The sequence below is a fragment of the Dacryopinax primogenitus genome, assembly GCF_000292625.1.
Source record: "Dacryopinax primogenitus strain DJM-731 SS1 chromosome Unknown DACRYscaffold_7, whole genome shotgun sequence".
In the NCBI taxonomy this organism is placed as follows: Eukaryota; Fungi; Basidiomycota; class Dacrymycetes; order Dacrymycetales; family Dacrymycetaceae; genus Dacryopinax; species Dacryopinax primogenitus.
The window spans coordinates 351,026-368,781 of record NW_024467204.1 but is presented as its reverse complement, the minus strand read 5'-3'; the positions used below and the strand labels follow the sequence as shown (position 1 = coordinate 368,781).

The following is a 17,756-nucleotide window of genomic DNA, read 5'->3' as shown; positions in this document are numbered from 1 at the left end:
AGAAGCGTGCACGTGAAGGATCCTGTGCATCAACATCAACACAGCACCAACCACGCTGTCTTCCCATCTTACAATCATCTCCATATTCTCATATTTTCAGGATCACGCAACTTTAGGAGAAAATACGAGTTTCGATACGGATACGAACAGTCAATTACTACATGTCACCGAGCAGCTCGCCCAGATCATTCCGACGTGGTTTGACAACACAAGGAAATTCCACTGGAAGGCTACAGACCAATCTCAGCCTGTAGATAAGCCAAAAAGACTGATCGCACACACATGATAAGCCCATGATCGTCGAACTTCATCGTATCCGGCATGCTCGTTCCCATCTCGTTCCTGGCCAGCTCAAAATCGAAAGCCCAAAGCAAGTAAGCCATGTCGATAAACAGCATGTTGTTGGCAAAGTCTCTTCCTGGACAGACACGTCTTCCAGCACCAAAGGCAACGATGTCGTCGTGATAATTTGGGAAGGGCTCTTTGATGTTTCCGGAGGAGTCGATGAACCTCGATGGTTGGAACTGCTCTGGATATGGAAAGTAGGCCGGGTCGTGCGCTATGGACCAGATATTGCCGATGATCTGCGTGCCTTTGGGAATCACGTAGCCGCGATATTCCAAGTCCTACACATATTGTGAGAAGATCTTTTGACACCCCAACATTATCTTACTTCATCAGCGACATGCGGAACACCTGGAGGAACAACATCAGTGCTTGCATTGATTATGCTCTGCGACTTCCGTACCAAGCGCGGCAACAGGCCTCCATCGTATAGTCTCCTTCACGACAGCAACGACGTATGGAAGTTGATCGCGATCATCAAACGTAGGCGGACGATTCCCTACGACCGAATCGACGTGTTTTTGGGCGGCGCGGCAGACTTCGGGGTTGAGGACCATTGCTTGGATGAAGTAGTGAAGTGTGGCTCCGCTCTAGCATCATCATATCATATCAGACAATTTGATCCGTTGAAAAGTGAGCTGCTTCTCACTGTTTCGACACCGGCGATACTGATCAAGCAGCATTAGGAAGGTCGCTATGTCGAAGTATAACGCTTACAATAGGCCTCCAGCAGTCCAAGCAGCCTCCTGCTCTGTGACTCCAAACTTCTTGAATGACGGGGCCGTCGATGCGATAAATCCAACATGATGTTCCACGCCTTTCTATCAAAAACGTCAATATTCAACCGCACCACTGTTGAGAGGAAGAACCTTCTGTTGCTTCCCATCATCAAGCAGTCCATGAAAGAACCTGCCACTCTCCCTAAACCACTCCTCTCCCCAAGCCTTCCACCCGGCCATCCAATTGGGCAGCATCTTCATCGCCGGAATCACATCCACCAGAAAAGCCATAGGCATGCTCGCCCCAAGGACCGTCTCACCAACATTATCGATCCCGCATACCTTGGCCTCGTCTTCTTCTGTCAAGCTTGGACCGGAGTACAACGAACGCCAGGTCGCTGCTGCCGTGGCGTGCTTCAGCTTCTGGCCTAGGTCGGTTGGCTCCGCCATGATGGACCGGACGAGATTGGCAGCTTCCTGTTCCTGGAAAGGGTAGTACGCCTGGCAGGCGCGGATATTGAAACCTTCGTGTGTCACTCGGCGGAGACGTCTCCATCTGTTCATTTGTAAGGTAGGAGGTCCCTTAAACGCGCAAGACGTGGACTCACTGCTCTCCAGGGGACATGAACATGTACAGAAGGTTGTGGCACATGATTTCCCCGGCCTTATCCAATATTAGGCAACCACTGGACCACTGATTGCAAATCTTTACGCACCATAACGAACCTCGGTCGTCCACTTGTCGCGCCCGACTTTCGATCAAGTACGTCCCCGGAACTCTTGGCAGATGACAAGACGACGATCTTCTTCCCGGCGACGTTCACCGTGTACAGGTCGCCATACTTCTTTGCCCATTCGTCGAATTTGAGGAACATCTGCTTGGTGGGGATCTCCAGCAGGTTGCCGACGATGGGAAGCCCCGGAGGACCAGGGGGCAGTTTGCCCTTGGGCCCTCTCAGAGCATATAGGAAGACGAGACACAATAGCCCAGCGCCAAAAGCCAGCTGCGGCAAGGAGAACATTGCCTTGAGATAGGACTTCGCAGGGGAAACGAAAACAACAACATAGGTCAAAGAGCTCCTTTTTATGACAGCAAGGTGGACTCTCGCGGTTCAGTCAGCCATCATTCCAGAAAGCGAGTAGAATTGCCCTGTACGAGAGAGGAGCTGCGAGCAGTCAGCAATTTTGATATACGGATCAAATATTCCTGATATTTCTCCAGAATAACCGTTCATAACGGCGAACCCGCGAGAATTCTCATGATTCATGTTTCGGAAATGAATAGAGGGTCCAACATTCTTATCTCACCAGAGTTTAGACTTCCGGTGAAGTTGATGGTCTCAGGCTTCGGATCACCCAAGCCAGCTTCGTTTGCGCAGTGACTTGGGTACAGCACACCCACGCTTGGTAATGTCCTCGATCCAGGAGATATTTCGGCCCGTTTACCCCGGTCTTAAGACAGCACGAAGCTGGATGCCGAGCAATCAAATCCATCATCTGTCAAGTTGCTACATCCTGAACCTCTCATGGTAAATGAAGCAGTTCGCCCCGAGCCACTACGGCTGCATCCCCTATCAACCGGACAGTCCCCTTCTTTTGATCCCAAATTACCCCGACGTCCCCGCCTCTCGGGCTAACCTGTGCACCCAGGAGCATATCTCCATCTATTTTTCCCAACCTCTTCGTCCAATACGGTGCCAACGCGCAATGCGCTGCTCCTGTCACTGGATCTTCGGGAATACCTGCCGCGGGAGCGAATACGCGGGATACGAATCAGGTTTCTGGCCCCACACGGGACCGGTACTGGTTAAAATGAAGATTTTGTGCTCAGGCGCCAATTGCATCTGACACGACCGTTGTTTGAACAGGGCAAAGACAGCTCTGTGAAGTGCAACATACCACTGGTCCAGGGTTAAATGAGAGGTCCTTGAGTCCTGTTCCGCTAGCAACCTCTGCCAGGACAAAGCCTTCAAAACCTATTCCCTGTCCAAGTCCGACATAGCCAATCTCGAGTCCACTAGGAGCGCATTCCTCCACTACGCGTTTAACCCGTGCTGCGAGTTCTCCAGAGGCCAGTTTGAGTAGAGCGGCCGGAAATTCGAGCTGAATTTTACCGAAGGGCAAGCGAGAGGCGAACAGCTGTCCGGACTTCGTGTCAAATTTGAGCGTTTGACATGCGGGAGGCAGCTGCGAGAAGAGTACATTTGCCGATGCCAATGTCGCAAGTCCGCACCTGTTCCATTTCAACATGCATACTAAAAAAAATGACAAGGGGATTTCTACAGTCGGGGGTGAACCACCTCAACGCCAATCTCGCGTAGCTACCGTCCTTGCCAATCTCCTTTCTAACGAGGAACGCGGTCTCCGCTAAGTTGAACTCCTGCAAAGCAGTACGTTATTGGAGGGTGTCAGAATTTGGCAAACGTGGAAAGTCCTAACCCGAGCAATGAGTTGCATTTGTTCCACTTGGAGTGGGGTGTCCGTAATGATCACGCTGGCCGGATTACCCGCAAACGCTGTCGCTGTGAACGCATCCACTATGGTATAAGCAGGACCCATTTTTGAGCAAGGAGTGTACATTCGACTGTCCCTTTTCCTCGGGATACTTATAGACGTGCATCCAAGGGCTCTTCGCAGAGGGTGATGACTCGAGAGTGCGGTCAGGAGCAAATCACATAGGCGTGGATACAATCCATTCTGTCGACCCGGCCTTCCTAAAAAGAATCTGGCGCCCGTTGCAAACTCCAGAATGTGCCTTGCGGAGAACGTTTCAGGCGGGTGGTTGCTTTTGCCTGCCGATGCCTAGTCCTGCGCTTGGCAAGCTGTGACTCGTCCATATATGTAAGGGTCCAGTAGGTAGTGCCGGACACCGATGGGCCGATAATAAACGATATAACTCCGCAGCCACGGTGCAAAGATCATCAGCGTGTGGACCCGCAAGTTCCATGATGAGGGACAAGAGGAACGTGGATCGGATTGTGATTTCACGGGCCGTGAAGCGCCCCAGGTGTGCAAACGTGAATTGGGCACGGTGGGAAAAAGACCGAGTCATTGCATCTGTCGGCGTGGGTGTCCCAGGTGTAGTTTGATCGGGCTTTATTACTTCGATCTTGTGCCCCGGGAAAGAAGGAAATCCCCGCAGCCAGGGACCAATGTCAGTTCATTCAGTTCTGTTATAAGATGCATATAGTTGGAAGCGTGGATCATCGCGAACCGGGAAACGGCCATTGATGTTGCCAGAGGAGTCATAGGTGGGGCTGGTGGAGGGAGGAATTCCGAGTCACGTGTAGTTGTTCCCAATACATCGCTCGGTTGCGCGAAATAGAGTCCTCCACTTGATCTGGATTTGCTCGCTCTCTGGGTGCCTGGCGCCGAAATTTTCACAGGTTTGCACAGGATGTCGCTGGACGCTTGGGAAGAGCTTAGCAAAGCAAGCATACTAGAATATCATCTAGTGTGTTCAGGAGGCCAGGAGCATGAAAAAGCGTCGACTCGTCCCAGAATGACGTGGTATGGGACCGACAGTCGCCAGCGAGTTTGTCGGAAAAGGGCCGATTCCGAGAATGACACCGCTAGGTGGAGTGACGTGAATAAGCATTACAACTGTGACCAATAAAACAATAGAAACCCGTAAACAAAGATATTTCAGCTTGACCGCTGCCGAGTATGCAAAGCTCCTCCACTTTTCCGGATAAAGTGCTGAAGTTGTGACGTGAACATGGCGGAACCTCTCGTGCAGCCGTTACGCCGAAGCTAGCAATTCGTGTAAATCCGTCCGGCGGGGCCTGAGAGTGTACTCAAATGGCGCTGGATGGCTAACAGCACCATCAGCCTCTCTCTGGCTTCAGAACAAATCGAACGCACATAACAAGCCCATGATCCGTCAGCCTATCCGGATTTGGCCACACCTCGCCTTCCGAATCCGCTCCAGGCAAGAAGTCAAACGCCCACAGAAGGAAAGCGACATTGATCCAGAGTGTGTTATTTGCGAAATCCCGGCCTGGGCAGATACGCCGGCCAGCGCCGTAGGCAACTGTATCGTCGTGATACTCTGGAGAAGGGGTGCGAGGCTCGCCAAAGGCGGTCAGGAAACGCAGCGGGTCGAACGTGTCTGGAGAGCTGAAGAACGCGGGGTCGTGCGAGATAGACCTGCATTCGGAGCGTCAGGGTCAGCGTAGCGTCGGCGGTGGGTAACGTACCAGGTGTTCCCGATCAGCAGCGTTCCCTTGGGAATCACATACCCCCTATACTCTACATCCTCCTCAGCAACATGGGGTAGCCCTAGGGCAGCCACCGGCCTCCAGCGCAGCAGTTCCTTGACCACGGCGGTGATGTATGGCAGGTTCTCCCGGTCCGCGAAGGAAGGCGGACGGGAGGCGCATAGTGCTTCGAGCGTTTTTTGCGCTGTTTGCGCGACGAAGGGGTGTAGGATCATCGCTAGGATGAAGAAGTAAAGCGTGGCGGATGTCTGCTTGCTCTGTCAGTCAAGGATGAAAGAAATGAAGTAGACGTACCGTCTCAGCAGCGGCACCACTACCCCTTCGTAAGTCGTGGTTCGGTTGAAATCAAGCAAGAAGCTCACAATAGCCCTCCAGCGGTCCAAGCAGCCTCCTGCTCTGTGACCTCAAGCTTCTCGAAGCTTGGCGCCGTAGTCGCAATGAAACCTCTCGCATTCTCACCTTGCTAAATAACCTGTCAGATCTTCCCTGCTAGACCATGCCTGTATGCCACTCGAGCCAGGTAGGGAAAGTACTCACCTCGACCTTCCTCCCCTTCTGCAGTAATGATTTAAAAAACCGATCCGTTTCCTCGAACCACTCCTCCCCATCCCTTTTCCACTTTGCCATCCAGCTCGGCAGCCTATTCAGCGCCGGAATCACATCCACCAAATGTGCTAACGGCATCCCAGCCTTGAGTACATCGTCACTTATTCGGTCAACGCGCTGTACGAGCGCTTCGTCTGCCGGTGTCAGCGTAGGGCCAGAATAGAGCGTGCGCCAGATGGAGGCTGCGGTGGCATGTTTGAGCTTTTCGGGTAGGGATTCGGGAGTGTTGGGTGTTGTTGGGGAGGTGGGTGTGGAGGGGAGAAGGGAGAGCACAAGGTGGGAGGCTTCGGATATTTGGAAGGGGTAGTAAGCTTCACAAGCGCGAATGTTGAACCCCTCGTGTGTTACTCGTCGGAGCCATCTCCACCTGCCCACAGCAAGTCAGCTCAGCAGTGGCAAAGGCATAGACTCAAAAGATGAAACGCACCTCTCACCATAGGGCATAAAAGCATACAAAAGCTTCTTAGTCATGATCTCCCCCGCATAGATAAGCCTCGGTCTCCCACTCGTCTTCCTCCCAAGCTTATCGAGCACATCCGTCAGCGCCCGAGCAGAACTGAGCACGACAGCAGGCTGCAGAGGCCCGATGTGGATCGTGTACAGGTCGCCGTATTCCGGTACCCAGGCGTGTAGGCGGGCGTGCAGGAGACGCGATGGGAGGGAGAGGAGATTCCCTAGAAGCGGGTAAGGACGGGGACCAGGGGGAAGGCGGCTGCGTTGTCGAAGGAGGAGGGAGAGGAGTAGCACCACGGCGGCGGCGCCAAGCGCTGGGAAGAGAAGGAGCATGCTGCGGGCTGAGCAAAGCAGTTGAAGAGAGGAGAGAGTCGAACGCCCAGCTGTTGAGCTCCGAGACAACCTCTTCAACACTCAACCAGGGGTCATCCCCCAAGTCCACAATGATCATCTAAGAATGTGGCGCGGATGTCTATTTCAGGGCATATCCTGACAATCTCTAGCACGAGGTGATACGATGAGAACAATGGGAAGAAGGAGAAGGCAAGGTGCCTTGAGGCTGCCGTCACGCTTGCCGAAGAGGGTTAATTGAGAAGACAATCGATAAGCGGATCAGATGGATATTCTCTATCTGATCAATTTCAGCAAGATGCATTGATATCTGGCTCTTTAGAGAGATCTGATCACCAAGTTTGCATTGGTGTGACTCATTCCAGCAGCTTAACTCACTCCTCAGCGTCCATTCATCAGCCCATAGAATACAAGAATCATAACCAAACCTAATCCGTCGCTACAACGGTAATAAGCTCCTTACCTTCCTCCACCATATCCCCTTTCTTGCACCCCACCATACTGACCTTCCCATCCACCTCCGCCCTCAGCACAATCTCCGTCTTCATACTTTCCAACACGACAACCGGCTGGCCCTTGTTGACGTCTTCCCCTTCCTTGACCCGCACATCCACAACAAGACTCGGCATCGGGGCGCGTATCCCGCCAGAAGTCAGGGCCTCAGCCGCGATCTGGAGCAGGTAGTTCGGGGGAGGGATGAGCAACGTCGTCTTGCTTCCTTGGTGGAAGATGTGTAGACGGTCTGTTACGGTGCTGCTGGGCAGGACAGTTGGAGGCGGGGATTGTTGCACGACAGCGGTCTGGACTCGTTGGGCATCTAGAGTGCTTGAGATCACTGTGGATGATATCATATGCGCCTTGACGTCCTTGAAGCACACTGGGTCTGCACCGGGATTCCTCACTTCGACGTCGAACAGTCCCGGTTTGCTGGAGACGACAGTGACCTCCGATGCAGGGGAGGGATTCCCATGGTTGAGCAAGGGGTCTGGGTGGAACTTGAAATGTTTGGTATAGATGTCGGAGAACCGGCGGAAAGCAAGTGACTGCCACGGGGTTGCTGTTGCAGGAAGATGGAGGGGCTGCTCCCGTAGCAAGAGGAACAGTACAGCCTGTGCCAACACAGCTGGAGCCGGGGCTGATATGGGTGGGAAGAGTTCATCCCGATGTTTCTGGGACGTATGATGAGCTGAACTTCGAACAGCAAGACGGTCTGTGACGTACGGCGATGAAGCCGGTATCTAGCTCCTGATCCAGGAAGGCTTTGTTTCCAGCAAGGGCCTTGAGGAACTCGACGTTAGTCGACACCCCCGCAATGTGGTATCCCTCAAGGGATTTCCTCAGGATCCGCAGTGCTTCTGTTCTATCCCGTCCGTGAGCGACGACCTGCAGTTATTGAGACTTGTGGGAAGGCACACGACGCGGAGGGATACCTTGCTGATCAGTGGGTCGTAGTATACTTCGATGTTGGATCCTTGAGGAAATCCTTCTTCCAGGCGTAACGATTCCGATGGCTGCGGTGTAGACTTGTACAACAGCGGGCCGACATCAGGCAGGAAATCACTGTTTTCTCATAAGCAGTCGAACAAGAGGTGAGTCTAAGTAGCTAACTTGAGTGGATTTTCCGCATATATGCGCGCCTCGAAGGCATGGCCTATCCTTGGTATCTCATCTTGGCGCAACGGTAGAGGGTTGCCGGAGGCGACTTCCAGTTGCCACTGAACGAGATCCTGACCGGTGATCATTTCCGTTACAGGATGCTCGACTTGCAGGCGTGTATTCCTAGACAAGGTCAGCACGGAGCGGGAAAGCAGTGGGAAATCAGTGAGTAAACTGCATACATCTCCATGAAATAGAACTCGTCTGTATCGCAGTCGAAGATAAACTCGACCGTGCCTGCGCCGAGGTAATTGACAGCTTTGGCTGCAGCGACCGCCTTGTCGCTCAAGTCCTTCCTGACTTCATCCGACAGCCCAGGAGCAGGAGCCTAACGAGGCGCATCAATATGTACCAATGACGACGTCAGGTGGACCGACGCACCTCCTCGATAATCTTCTGATGTCTCCTCTGAACACTACAGTCCCTCTCCCAGAGACTGACGACATTCCCGCTCGAGTCCCCAAAGACCTGTACCTCCACATGCCGAGGGCGCTCGATCCATCGCTCGATCAACACCCTCTCGTCCCCAAACGCCTTGCGCGCTTCCCGCTGGGCCGATTCGAGCGCGGGGAGGAAGTCCTCTACGGAACGAACGATACGCATCCCCTTCCCCCCACCGCCTAGCACGGCTTTGATGAGCAGCGGATAGCCGAGTTTCGTTGCTTGCCGTTCGAGCTCGCTGATGGGGACTGGCTCGGAGGAGTGATAGCCTGGAACACAGGGTACCCCGGCGGCTAGAATGCTGTTGAACGATGCTCGCCCTCAATACGAAGGCAGACGTACCAAGCATGATATCCTTGCTCTCACTACGCACAGTCAGGTAACATCTCCGGCAACATGCTCTTATGCGCACCTCTTTGATCCCATACTCTTGATCGCCTCAACCCCAGGTCCGATAAATACGAGTCCTTCAGCAGCGAGCCGTTCCGCAAACCTAGCGTTCTCACTCAAGAACCCATATCTACTTGCACGTAAGCCCATGCATCTCATTCCAATTCTCCGCCCACCCTGGATGTACAGCCTACACAAGCGTCAGCCCCTCCCCCTCTGTTCGGTAAGGCATCACCCACCTGAGCCCCAGCACGTTTAGCGACCTCCACAATCCTCTCCAGGGACAAATAGCTCTCCGCGCTCGGCGCCGGTCCCAAACGAAACGCCTCATCCGCAAGTCGGACATGCAGCGCGTCCGCGTCCGCATCGCTGTACACTGCTATGGTCGAGATACCCAGTTTGCGGCAGGTACGGATGATCCGGCAGGCGATCTCACCCCGGTTGGCGATGAGCAGTTTGGTAAAGAGGGGCTTGCGCGGAGGGGGGCGGTCGGGTACTGCACACGTGTTAATCTGGTGGGGTGATCGACGATCAACGATCGAGGTAGTAGGCACGTACTCGTACCCGTTGCGTAGCCTCTAACAGGGAGGGACCACGAGTGTGCATCTCCACCCAGCAGCGCCGTAGACCGTGACGTCCCCCTCGTCGACAAGTGCATCAAGCGCACACCTCCGACCCCTGCCGCCGCTACTTCAGGATACACCCTCCGTTGAGCAAACCTCGCAGCCCGCTTTCGTAGCATAATCGACGAGGAGAGGAGAGGAGAGTAGGGAGCGGCACAAGCCTAACAGACGACGGTTAATGACAGGGGCCAGGGCACTAGTTGTTACCTCGCACCACCCAATATCACGTGATCTCCCTCACTATAATGGGCCCTCCTGTAGTATGAGTGGTCAAGTACAATACATCTTAATCTTAACTTGACATTGTTTCTTTAATCCATACATCCAAATCCTAGCCAACAGTCAATCAACATCCCACCTTCCCAGCTAGGCCCTCCCCCTCCCACTCCCACCCAAGATGACCAACTTCTGACCTTTCCTCTTCCTCCCTTTCCCCCCTCCCCCTCCTCCTGCTCCCCCTGTTGCTGCCCCCGCTCCCCCTGCTCCTGCCCCACTTATCCCGCCCCCTCCAGTAGCCCTCCGTTCCTCTAACGCCCTACTCTCCAACTCGAGCCAAGCGACGTCCATCTCCCTCTCTCTTTCCCACTCTCGCTCTGCTTCCTCTTCCTCATCCCGTTCCCGTTCCCGGTTTCGGTCTCCGTGTCCGGAAGAACGAGGATAAGACGTCGGTCGTGCACGAGGCCGAGGGGCAGCGTTCGCCAAAGCGGCGGATGCGAACGTCCTTGTTCCCCAAACACCGGGCGATGTGCCCGCGGCAGGGACGGACGTCGACAGCCCACCAGCACCAGCACCAGCACCAGCACCAGCGGGAGGGGGTTCAATATTGACCGATTCCGATTCCGGGGAACTTCCAGCTGCAGGCTCATCCCTCCCCTCCTGGGGATCGCTCCAATCCTCCCACTGTCGTTCTCCCCTCCCCGCATTCCTCCCCCACCCGCCCTGCCGAAGGGCGACCTCTCTCTCCATCTCAGCCTCTCTCTCCCTCTCCGCGCGCCTCCTAGCTCGTTCTTCCCTCTCCTCACGTTCCCTCCGCCGCTCGCGCCGCTTATGTAACAGATCGGCAAAAGGCGCCAGTTGTGCTGGTGTGCAGAGCGTGCTCAGGTCCGCTTCGAGGAAAGTGATATCCTGACCTTCAGGAAGGTGGGAAAGGTACTTGTGCGTCTTGCGCAATGCAGGGGTGACACGACCTACCCGCATCTTGGTGAGCTGATTGTGGATAAAGATGGGCGCAACCCACCCTCCTCAGAGGCCTCGACCCCCACAACTACCTCATCCGGGAATCGCTCATAGCTCCCGTACACGCTCCTCAAGATCCTGATATCCAGCGGATGGAGGAACACCGCCGCTCCGTTCGCAGCCTGGTAGTAGTAGTACGTCGGGCTCGGGGCCGAGGGCGCAGGCTTTCCCCGCTGCTGAGTTCCAGGGAAGGGGGAGGGAGAGGGAGTCCCAGGTCCAGGAGAGAGAGAAGCAAGGAAGTCCTCTGGTCCAGGGAGGGGTGCCCCCAGATCCGGGGCAGAAGCCCGCTCACGCTCTTTCTCCAACGCACGAAGTCGCTCTCTCTCCCTCTTCTTCTCCCTCCCTCTCCACCCTTCCAGTTCCCGCTCCTTCTTCTCCCTCTCCCGAGCCCCGCCATCCTCGAGGTCCATCTCATCTACGTGCTCTTCCCACTCGGCGATATGTTCCTGCGCGCGCTTGGCATACACCGCTCCGAGGTCGTCGTGCAGTGCTTCGAGCGTAGCTAGCTCAAAAGCGAGCTCAAGAAGATCCCGTTTCGCAGAGGCGTGCAGGTGGGCAGGGGTGGAGAGCATAAACCTGCCCAGGATTAGGGATTAACAACCTTTCCCTCCACAGGGGAGAGAACGTACCTCGAGAAAGTCAGCACATCCGGTAAGAACCAGAACGGACTCTCAAGTTCGTTTACCAACCCCGGCCAGCTCGCCGACCGGGGAAGTACGAGTGTCGTATCCGGGTGCTTGGCCATCAGCCTAAACCTAAGACTTCCCAAACCCAAAACCTCGCCCTCGCCCTCACCCTCCCGCACGTCGTCCCTCGAGCTGGTGGCATCCGCGCTGGCAGATCCGCCCGAGGCTTGAGGGTTGGGGAGAGAAGGCAGGAAGAGCACGGGCTTGAGCGCTTTCTCGTATATGGAGTCGAAGCAGATCGGGCACCGGGCCCATTTGTGCGGCGCAGAGGTATCAAGATAGTGTAGTATACAGGGGTAACAATACACCTGCTCCGCTATCAGTTCCGATGAGATAAGACGGCAGGGAATGGACGTACGTGCCCGCACTTTGTTATCCTCGGAGCTACGGGTGGGGAGAGACAGATAGGACACCGAAGTTCTGAAGGTTTGTGTTGTACGGTCGAGGGAGGGGGGACGATAACCTGGAGTATATCTGGCCATTGGAAGAAGCTGCTTCCTCATGAGCGGATGACGAAGGGAAGGAGGTGGGACCTACATATCCGGATCTGCAAAATGAACGGAATAGTCCCCGTTTGGTCGAAGGACAAAATGATGCTGAGCGTTGACGAACCCTGTGCACCACCCACTGTTATCCGCTGCTCCTATATCCACCAGTGAGGAACCAGACTCACGCTCCTTGTTCCAAACCGCCGTGCTCTGATCCACTCTTCTCGCTCTCCTCGGTCTGTGCTGTACGACCGGCTCCCTAGGTGGAAGGGAGAAGTTGAGCAAGTGGTTAAGGGATGCCTTGGACGCCTGCCCGCTGCCATGACCTGGCCCTGTGGTTGAGCCTATCGCAGCGGGGGGGAGGTTGGCCATGTGCAGTGGTTTGAGGGACATACGGTGGGTTGGTTGTGAATGTGGTGGTTGTGGATGAAGATGAGGAGATGCCTGGCTCACAGAGAGAGTGAGCGCAGGGTGATGACGAGTGAGATTAATAGGCTGTCGCTGTGCTACTTAGGGAAGAGAGAGGGGTGAGTCACGTGTTCCTCAGAGATGATTGCCTCATGCACGTTCATTCTATCCCTCTGATGCTGGCAGGAAGCGTGATCGATTATTACCGCATTGAATGATCATTCCCCTAATGGAGGTTGAGGCTACAAGGAAAGGGAGAGACATAAACAGCGTATTTGGGACACGTCTCGTGACGCGTATGACATGACAGCAACATAAACACTGATAAACGTGCGAACACCTGCCTCACCCAATTATCATCATTTATCGCCTTGAATTAGGGGTCACTTCAGCCACTCAATCGCACCTTTCCAAGATAGGCAGCACCTTCGATCATCTAGATTCACTCCCCTCCCACCAACCGGTAAAAGCAAAACACAAACCCGCTTACATAACCCACATCTCATTCCAGACCATCACAACTCAAATGCTCTCAGCACAAAAACGCCCTCGTCTACCCACACCCGCCCAGCCCAGTCAAACCGCAAACACCTTCGATCCCTCTACTTTCCATCCCGCCTGCGCATTCCACGCCTATCACTTAGGGTCAAGGATGTCCGTCCGTCCAGTGACAACGTCATCGTCGACGCAATCGTCGACTACGGGCGCACCATATGCATATACTGCGACAACGAGCGCGAGCGCAGAACCGTTTGATCCGAGAGTGTGGCATCCCTGTTGGTTTGCCCAGTGGCCGGGTATCGGCCCTGGTACAACACAACCCAAAGCGAAATTGTGAGATGGTCAGAGGCAGAGTAGAGACAGCGAGGGCAGAACAGGATCAACTGTATTCTTAACATTTCCTTGGCACAATTTGTGCTCGATACACTGTATACATGTACATGTACACTCCTCTCCCTGCTCACCCTGTCCTCATAATCAGATGCAGCCCCGAATCCGTCTTCACAATCCCACTAATCTCCCCCACCTTAAGAGCAAACGTCGCCTCCTCAAACGGCCTCTGCATCTGCCCCCTACTAAAAACCCCCAGGTCTCCACCCCGCTCATGACTGCTATCGTCCGAATACTCCGAGGCGAGCTGGGCGAACTTGACAGGATCTTGACCGATCGTGTTCGCGTACCCTTGCAGGATCTCACGCGCTTCCGCTTCGGGGAGGGTGATATTCGCCTATATCTCATCGCTTGAGCAACCGCGCGGGCGCTGGAAAGAACCGTAGCACAGAACACGCACGTTTTTCCAACTCGAAGGTCTCCGGCTCCCACTATGTTTCACAAGCAGATGACTCGCTCTAACCTGCTCATTCTCCCCATTCGTCTGTGCCCCCCCTCCTGCTCCTACGCCTCCGACAAGGTATTCAGAACCGGGCAAAGCCCGCAGTTGGGCGTCGCTCAGGTGCGAAGGGGGCTCCCAGGTCGATTCCCGCGTTTGGACGTTGTGGAAGTAGGCAGCTTTGCGCGTGTTGGAGAAACGGACTTCCCAGCCGGACATGATGTGTGGATGGATGGGTTGGGTTGGGTTGAGAACGGTTCTGATGCGAAGAGGAAGAGGCTGAAATCAGATGTCGTGGACACCGCTTCCAAGTTCGGGCAGTATGAGCTCGTTCACGTGACATCAAGCTATATCCAGAAGCAGTTGTCCCGATCTCGACCTTGATCGACTTTTGCTTGCTTTAATTTGAACACTCCTGCTGCCACACGCTCCATCTTGCTTCAAAAACCCGTCTGAACAACCATAGATCCTGTCAACATAGCTTGTACATAACGTTAACCCGGTCTTAACGCTGCCGCATCTATTGTATTTGTACACGTCTTTCCGAGTATCCTGGTTACACAAGGTACTCCCTAACGAGCTCCTCCAAGCTCTCATTCAACCGTTTCACAATCTCATCCATCTCCTCCTTCGTAACGTTGTACGGCGGTGCAAGGATCACGTAATCCCCTTTGCCCCCATCTAACGATCCGGCCATGGCGATGACGATCAACCCCTTCTGCATCGTCTTAGCCTGTACGAGCGCGCCGAACGGCTTAGGCGTCTGTTTCTCCCCGAGATCAAACTCGATCCCCCAGAAGGCGCCGCCCCCGCGGATATCGAAGATGTAGGGAGCGACGATGCTTGATGGGGATCGGAGGGTGGCACGCAGCTGGGAGGAGAGGTACTCCCCTGCCTCGGCAGCTTTCTTTAGCAAGTCGTTCTCACGGATCACCTTCTGGACCGCGAGAGATCCAGCAGCGGTGGTCGGATGCGCCTTGTAGGTTGGCCATGAGCAATCGCTCAATAATGATGAGTAGAGTTGGCTTACCTGATAGGTATGACCATGGAAGAAGTACCCACTTCCCTCCCGAATCCCTTTTGCGACCCGGGGGGACATCAGTACCGCGCCGATGGAAACGTATCCCCCTCCAAGTCCCTTAGCGATCGCCTGAATATCAGGAGCGACATTATCTCCGTATGTCTGCCAAGCATGCATCGTAGTGCCCATGCCTGCAACCGCGTCAGTACCCCTATGGGCTACAGAGGTCAGTGAGTGGCTTACGGCCCATTCCGCTCATAACCTCATCCAGGATGAACAGGGCACCGTGTTTCTCGCAAACGGCTTTCATGGCAGGGAAGTATCCTTTAGGCGCAGCGACGCATCCCGTAGTCGCCCCTACCACAGTCTCGGCGACGACTATGTCCGTGAGCAACCCCGACCGCTTGCAGGCCCATTGAATGACTCACAGCCAATGACGGTATCCGGCCCAAGTTCCTGGAACTTGTCCTCCAACTCCTTGGCTAGGCGCGCAACGTACTCCTCATCCGTCTCGCCTGGTGTCTTGAACCGCGCCGCATAGGCAGGGGAGACATGATGGAACGAATCATGGTTCAATATGCCTTCGAAGACCTTCCTTCGGCCTTGGCCCAGTGTCAGCAGGATTGTCTTCTCCGACTAGGCGAGGGATATGCACCTGGGTGACCACTCAGCGACAGCGCGCCGAGCGTGTTCCCGTGATAGGACAGCTGGCGAGAGATGAACTTTGTACGTTGGGGCTGCTTCGTCTCCCAGAAGTATTGACGAGCGAGCTTGATAACAGCCTCCATCGCCTCCGACCCGCCGGCGACGAATGCGACTTGCTCAAAGGCACCTGGCGCGTATTCGAGCAAGAGTTTCGCTAGTTCTTCGGCAGGCTCGTTAGACCTGCCCATGTTAGGAACCGGTCTGTTCATTTGAGAGGGCATGCCTTACAGTTGCATGTTATAGCAGTCTATGGCAAATAATCAACATAATACGGAAACGGTGCTTTGCATCGCTTTCTTACACGACAACTTCTCCACCTGATCCTTGATCGCCTGCTTGACGACTGGATTCCCGTTCCCAATGCACGTCACAGCCGCACCGCCAACAGCATCGATAATACGCGTCCCATCCGCCAGGGTAAAGTAGAGACCCTCCGCCGATACAGCAGTCGGAGGCTGGAATGGCGTCCGGTGCAAGATCGCCGTGTCCTTTGTATAAGCTGAAGGAGGATCAGCAGCCGCGTTTATCCCTGCGACCTTCTTCGACTCCACACCGGGAGCAGCGGTTGAAATCTCAGCAGTCCTAGTAGCAACAGGAGCCATTCTAAGAAAAGCAGAAGCAGTTCGCACGGAGAAAGGTAGTATGGGAAATGGACGCGAGGTCGTCCACCGCCTGGTACATATTGTCCCGATGCGCCGCTTTATAGGACTAGTGCCCTTTATCATGCCCCTTCCAGATGCAGATATCAACGAGGTTGGCGCGTGTGAATCCTATTCCTGACTTGAATGGGCTCGCATTCTGTAAATTCTGCTTCCCGCCGAGCTCTCGCCTAACCGGAGCCTTCTTGTCCATTCCCCACATCCCTGACATAACCCTGTCACCGAGATAAGCCTTGATGCCCGATGCATTCCGATATTATTAGCATGTCTAAAACCTTGTTCAGCACAGGTGTGCCGCCAAAAGCTAGCGTCTTTTCATCAGCACTTCCTGGCGTAATCCCGCAAATCTGACCATCCCGACTAATGACCGATAGAAAATCATGCCGATCGGGCCGATCGGCCACAGACGGCCGGCTGGCTTCTGTCCAAATCCGGAGGAGTTCACGGGGGTCCCGTCTCTGTTGTCTTTTGCTGCTCCTGCAACACGGCACGCGTACAAAACGAGGAAAGAACAAGAAATCAAGACCGTCTATTTCTGCAGTACCTCCGTGTATATCATGGTACATGCAACAACTCCACAGTGACAGCAGCTAACACGTTCCTCTCCCCTGGTCCCAGACGACCGTCAAGGAATCTCTCCTTGGGCTGACCTGTACTACTTTGGGCGGCTCTTCTGATGCTTTCTATATGAGAACGACGATGTCCCACGGAGCAAGATCAAGCTACCATCAACAAGAACCGCGATTGAAGCAAAAGGTGCTCTTTACCAGTGGTCCAGGGTTGATCGCCAACCTATCTAGTCTTTACCTTCGCGGAAACATCCTCAGATGCTGGGATCAACTCTTGAGATGGAAATTCGACTTGGATCTTTCCTTCCAGCAGGCTCCGGGCGACGAGCTCTCCAGACAAACTATCGAACTTGAGCGTTTTTGTCTCACGCTCCGGTTGCGTGAACAGCACATGAGAGGAGACAAGCTTTTCATGCCCACACAAATTTGCCTGAGAGAATAGTTCTTCGAAGGTCATGTGAACACTCAAACGTACCTCGAGCGTTGGTGTGAACCAGCGCAGTCCATATCGAGCCACATCAGGTTCTTTGCATTCCTCCTTTTACAAGATATGCAATTTTGCTGAGATTGTACTCCTGAATTCAAAGGCGTTGATCGGTGAACTACGGATGTCACAACTGCGACACACCCTTGCGATAAGCTGGAGCTGGTGGGTTGTTAAAGTGTTATCAGGGGTTATGATAACGCAGGTCGGATTGCCTGCAAACGGCGCCTTTGTGAATGCATCTGAACGCTAGTGTATTGAAGTGCTATATCCACAGCTCGAGAATAGGTTGCGATGTCGGCGAGCGCGGTATCGTGGAAATGCGTTGTTTGTACGCTTGCTCATGACTCAATCATGAGATCCAGA

General features: G+C 54.3%; 9 protein-coding genes across 9 annotated transcripts; all 9 read right to left on the bottom strand.

Moving 5' to 3' along the window:
* Positions 1–157: 157 nt before the first annotated feature.
* On the bottom strand, positions 158–2,086 carry DACRYDRAFT_106704 (cytochrome P450; the record flags this gene model as incomplete). The annotated part of the gene is made up of 9 exons (XM_040768316.1): positions 158–230; positions 283–626; positions 674–696; positions 749–935; positions 995–1,013; positions 1,063–1,166; positions 1,215–1,620; positions 1,673–1,728; positions 1,781–2,086. 9 exons carry the CDS (start codon positions 2,084–2,086, stop codon positions 158–160), a joined length of 1,518 nt encoding a protein of 505 aa, XP_040629533.1.
* Positions 2,087–2,122: 36 nt separating this feature from the next.
* DACRYDRAFT_21671 (uncharacterized protein) lies at positions 2,123–2,458 on the bottom strand. Its single transcript, XM_040772493.1, has one exon. The coding sequence runs from the start codon at positions 2,330–2,332 to the stop codon at positions 2,177–2,179; it is 156 nt and encodes a 51-aa protein (XP_040629532.1). The 5' UTR covers positions 2,333–2,458; the 3' UTR covers positions 2,123–2,176.
* Positions 2,459–2,588: 130 nt separating this feature from the next.
* Positions 2,589–2,765, bottom strand: DACRYDRAFT_50944 (uncharacterized protein; the record flags this gene model as incomplete). Its single annotated transcript, XM_040775019.1, has 1 exon — positions 2,589–2,765. A coding segment is annotated over one exon (177 nt), but the record flags the coding sequence as incomplete, so codon positions are not given.
* A 20-nt stretch (positions 2,766–2,785) lies between these two features.
* On the bottom strand, positions 2,786–3,623 carry DACRYDRAFT_106703 (Diaminopimelate epimerase-like protein; the record flags this gene model as incomplete). Its single annotated transcript, XM_040768315.1, has 4 exons — positions 2,786–2,908; positions 2,964–3,297; positions 3,365–3,444; positions 3,489–3,623. 4 exons carry the CDS (start codon positions 3,621–3,623, stop codon positions 2,786–2,788), a joined length of 672 nt encoding a protein of 223 aa, XP_040629530.1.
* A 1,027-nt stretch (positions 3,624–4,650) lies between these two features.
* DACRYDRAFT_21670 (cytochrome P450) lies at positions 4,651–6,777 on the bottom strand. The gene is made up of 7 exons (XM_040772492.1): positions 6,318–6,777; positions 5,822–6,257; positions 5,647–5,747; positions 5,579–5,597; positions 5,264–5,532; positions 4,929–5,213; positions 4,651–4,879 (listed from the first exon to the last, which is right to left on the bottom strand). Exons 1-7 carry the CDS (start codon positions 6,674–6,676, stop codon positions 4,807–4,809), a joined length of 1,542 nt encoding a protein of 513 aa, XP_040629529.1. The 5' UTR covers positions 6,677–6,777; the 3' UTR covers positions 4,651–4,806.
* A 345-nt stretch (positions 6,778–7,122) lies between these two features.
* Positions 7,123–9,956, bottom strand: DACRYDRAFT_115666 (uncharacterized protein; the record flags this gene model as incomplete). The annotated part of the gene is made up of 11 exons (XM_040770050.1): positions 9,740–9,956; positions 9,421–9,677; positions 9,358–9,371; positions 9,204–9,311; positions 9,134–9,156; positions 8,732–9,084; positions 8,533–8,678; positions 8,303–8,473; positions 8,125–8,254; positions 7,916–8,077; positions 7,123–7,863 (listed from the first exon to the last, which is right to left on the bottom strand). The coding sequence occupies exons 1-11, from the start codon at positions 9,921–9,923 to the stop codon at positions 7,123–7,125; spliced, it is 2,289 nt and encodes a 762-aa protein (XP_040629528.1). The 5' UTR covers positions 9,924–9,956.
* A 214-nt stretch (positions 9,957–10,170) lies between these two features.
* On the bottom strand, positions 10,171–12,673 carry DACRYDRAFT_94404 (uncharacterized protein; the record flags this gene model as incomplete). The annotated part of the gene is made up of 6 exons (XM_040777220.1): positions 12,400–12,673; positions 12,264–12,339; positions 12,085–12,217; positions 11,670–12,034; positions 11,042–11,616; positions 10,171–10,991 (listed from the first exon to the last, which is right to left on the bottom strand). Exons 1-6 carry the CDS (start codon positions 12,605–12,607, stop codon positions 10,171–10,173), a joined length of 2,178 nt encoding a protein of 725 aa, XP_040629527.1. The 5' UTR covers positions 12,608–12,673.
* Positions 12,674–13,499: 826 nt separating this feature from the next.
* DACRYDRAFT_21669 (rotamase-domain-containing protein) lies at positions 13,500–14,209 on the bottom strand. The gene is made up of 2 exons (XM_040772491.1): positions 13,914–14,209; positions 13,500–13,850 (listed from the first exon to the last, which is right to left on the bottom strand). The coding sequence occupies exons 1-2, from the start codon at positions 14,169–14,171 to the stop codon at positions 13,584–13,586; spliced, it is 525 nt and encodes a 174-aa protein (XP_040629526.1). The 5' UTR covers positions 14,172–14,209; the 3' UTR covers positions 13,500–13,583.
* Positions 14,210–14,423: 214 nt separating this feature from the next.
* On the bottom strand, positions 14,424–16,280 carry DACRYDRAFT_78480 (PLP-dependent transferase; the record flags this gene model as incomplete). The annotated part of the gene is made up of 6 exons (XM_040776346.1): positions 14,424–14,928; positions 14,983–15,164; positions 15,217–15,351; positions 15,402–15,575; positions 15,629–15,879; positions 15,982–16,280. 6 exons carry the CDS (start codon positions 16,278–16,280, stop codon positions 14,509–14,511), a joined length of 1,461 nt encoding a protein of 486 aa, XP_040629525.1. The 3' UTR covers positions 14,424–14,508.
* Positions 16,281–17,756: the final 1,476 nt, after the last annotated feature.

Bases quoted from the DNA above. Each gene is read 5' to 3' on its own strand.
- DACRYDRAFT_21669 (XM_040772491.1), bottom strand. From the start codon at position 14,171: ATGTCCGGCTGGGAAGTCCGTTTCTCCAACACGCGCAAAGCTGCCTAC. The intron at 13,851-13,913 runs GTGCGTGTTCTG...GATGAGATATAG, and splicing joins GACCTTCGAGTTGGAAAAAC to GCGAATATCACCCTCCCCGA.
- DACRYDRAFT_21671 (XM_040772493.1), bottom strand. From the start codon at position 2,332: ATGAATCATGAGAATTCTCGCGGGTTCGCCGTTATGAACGGTTATTCT.
- DACRYDRAFT_21670 (XM_040772492.1), bottom strand. From the start codon at position 6,676: ATGCTCCTTCTCTTCCCAGCGCTTGGCGCCGCCGCCGTGGTGCTACTC. The intron at 5,748-5,821 runs GTGAGTACTTTC...CAGGTTATTTAG, and splicing joins AGAAGGGGAGGAAGGTCGAG to CAAGGTGAGAATGCGAGAGG. The intron at 5,214-5,263 runs GTACGTTACCCA...CTCCGAATGCAG, and splicing joins CTGCTGATCGGGAACACCTG to GTCTATCTCGCACGACCCCG.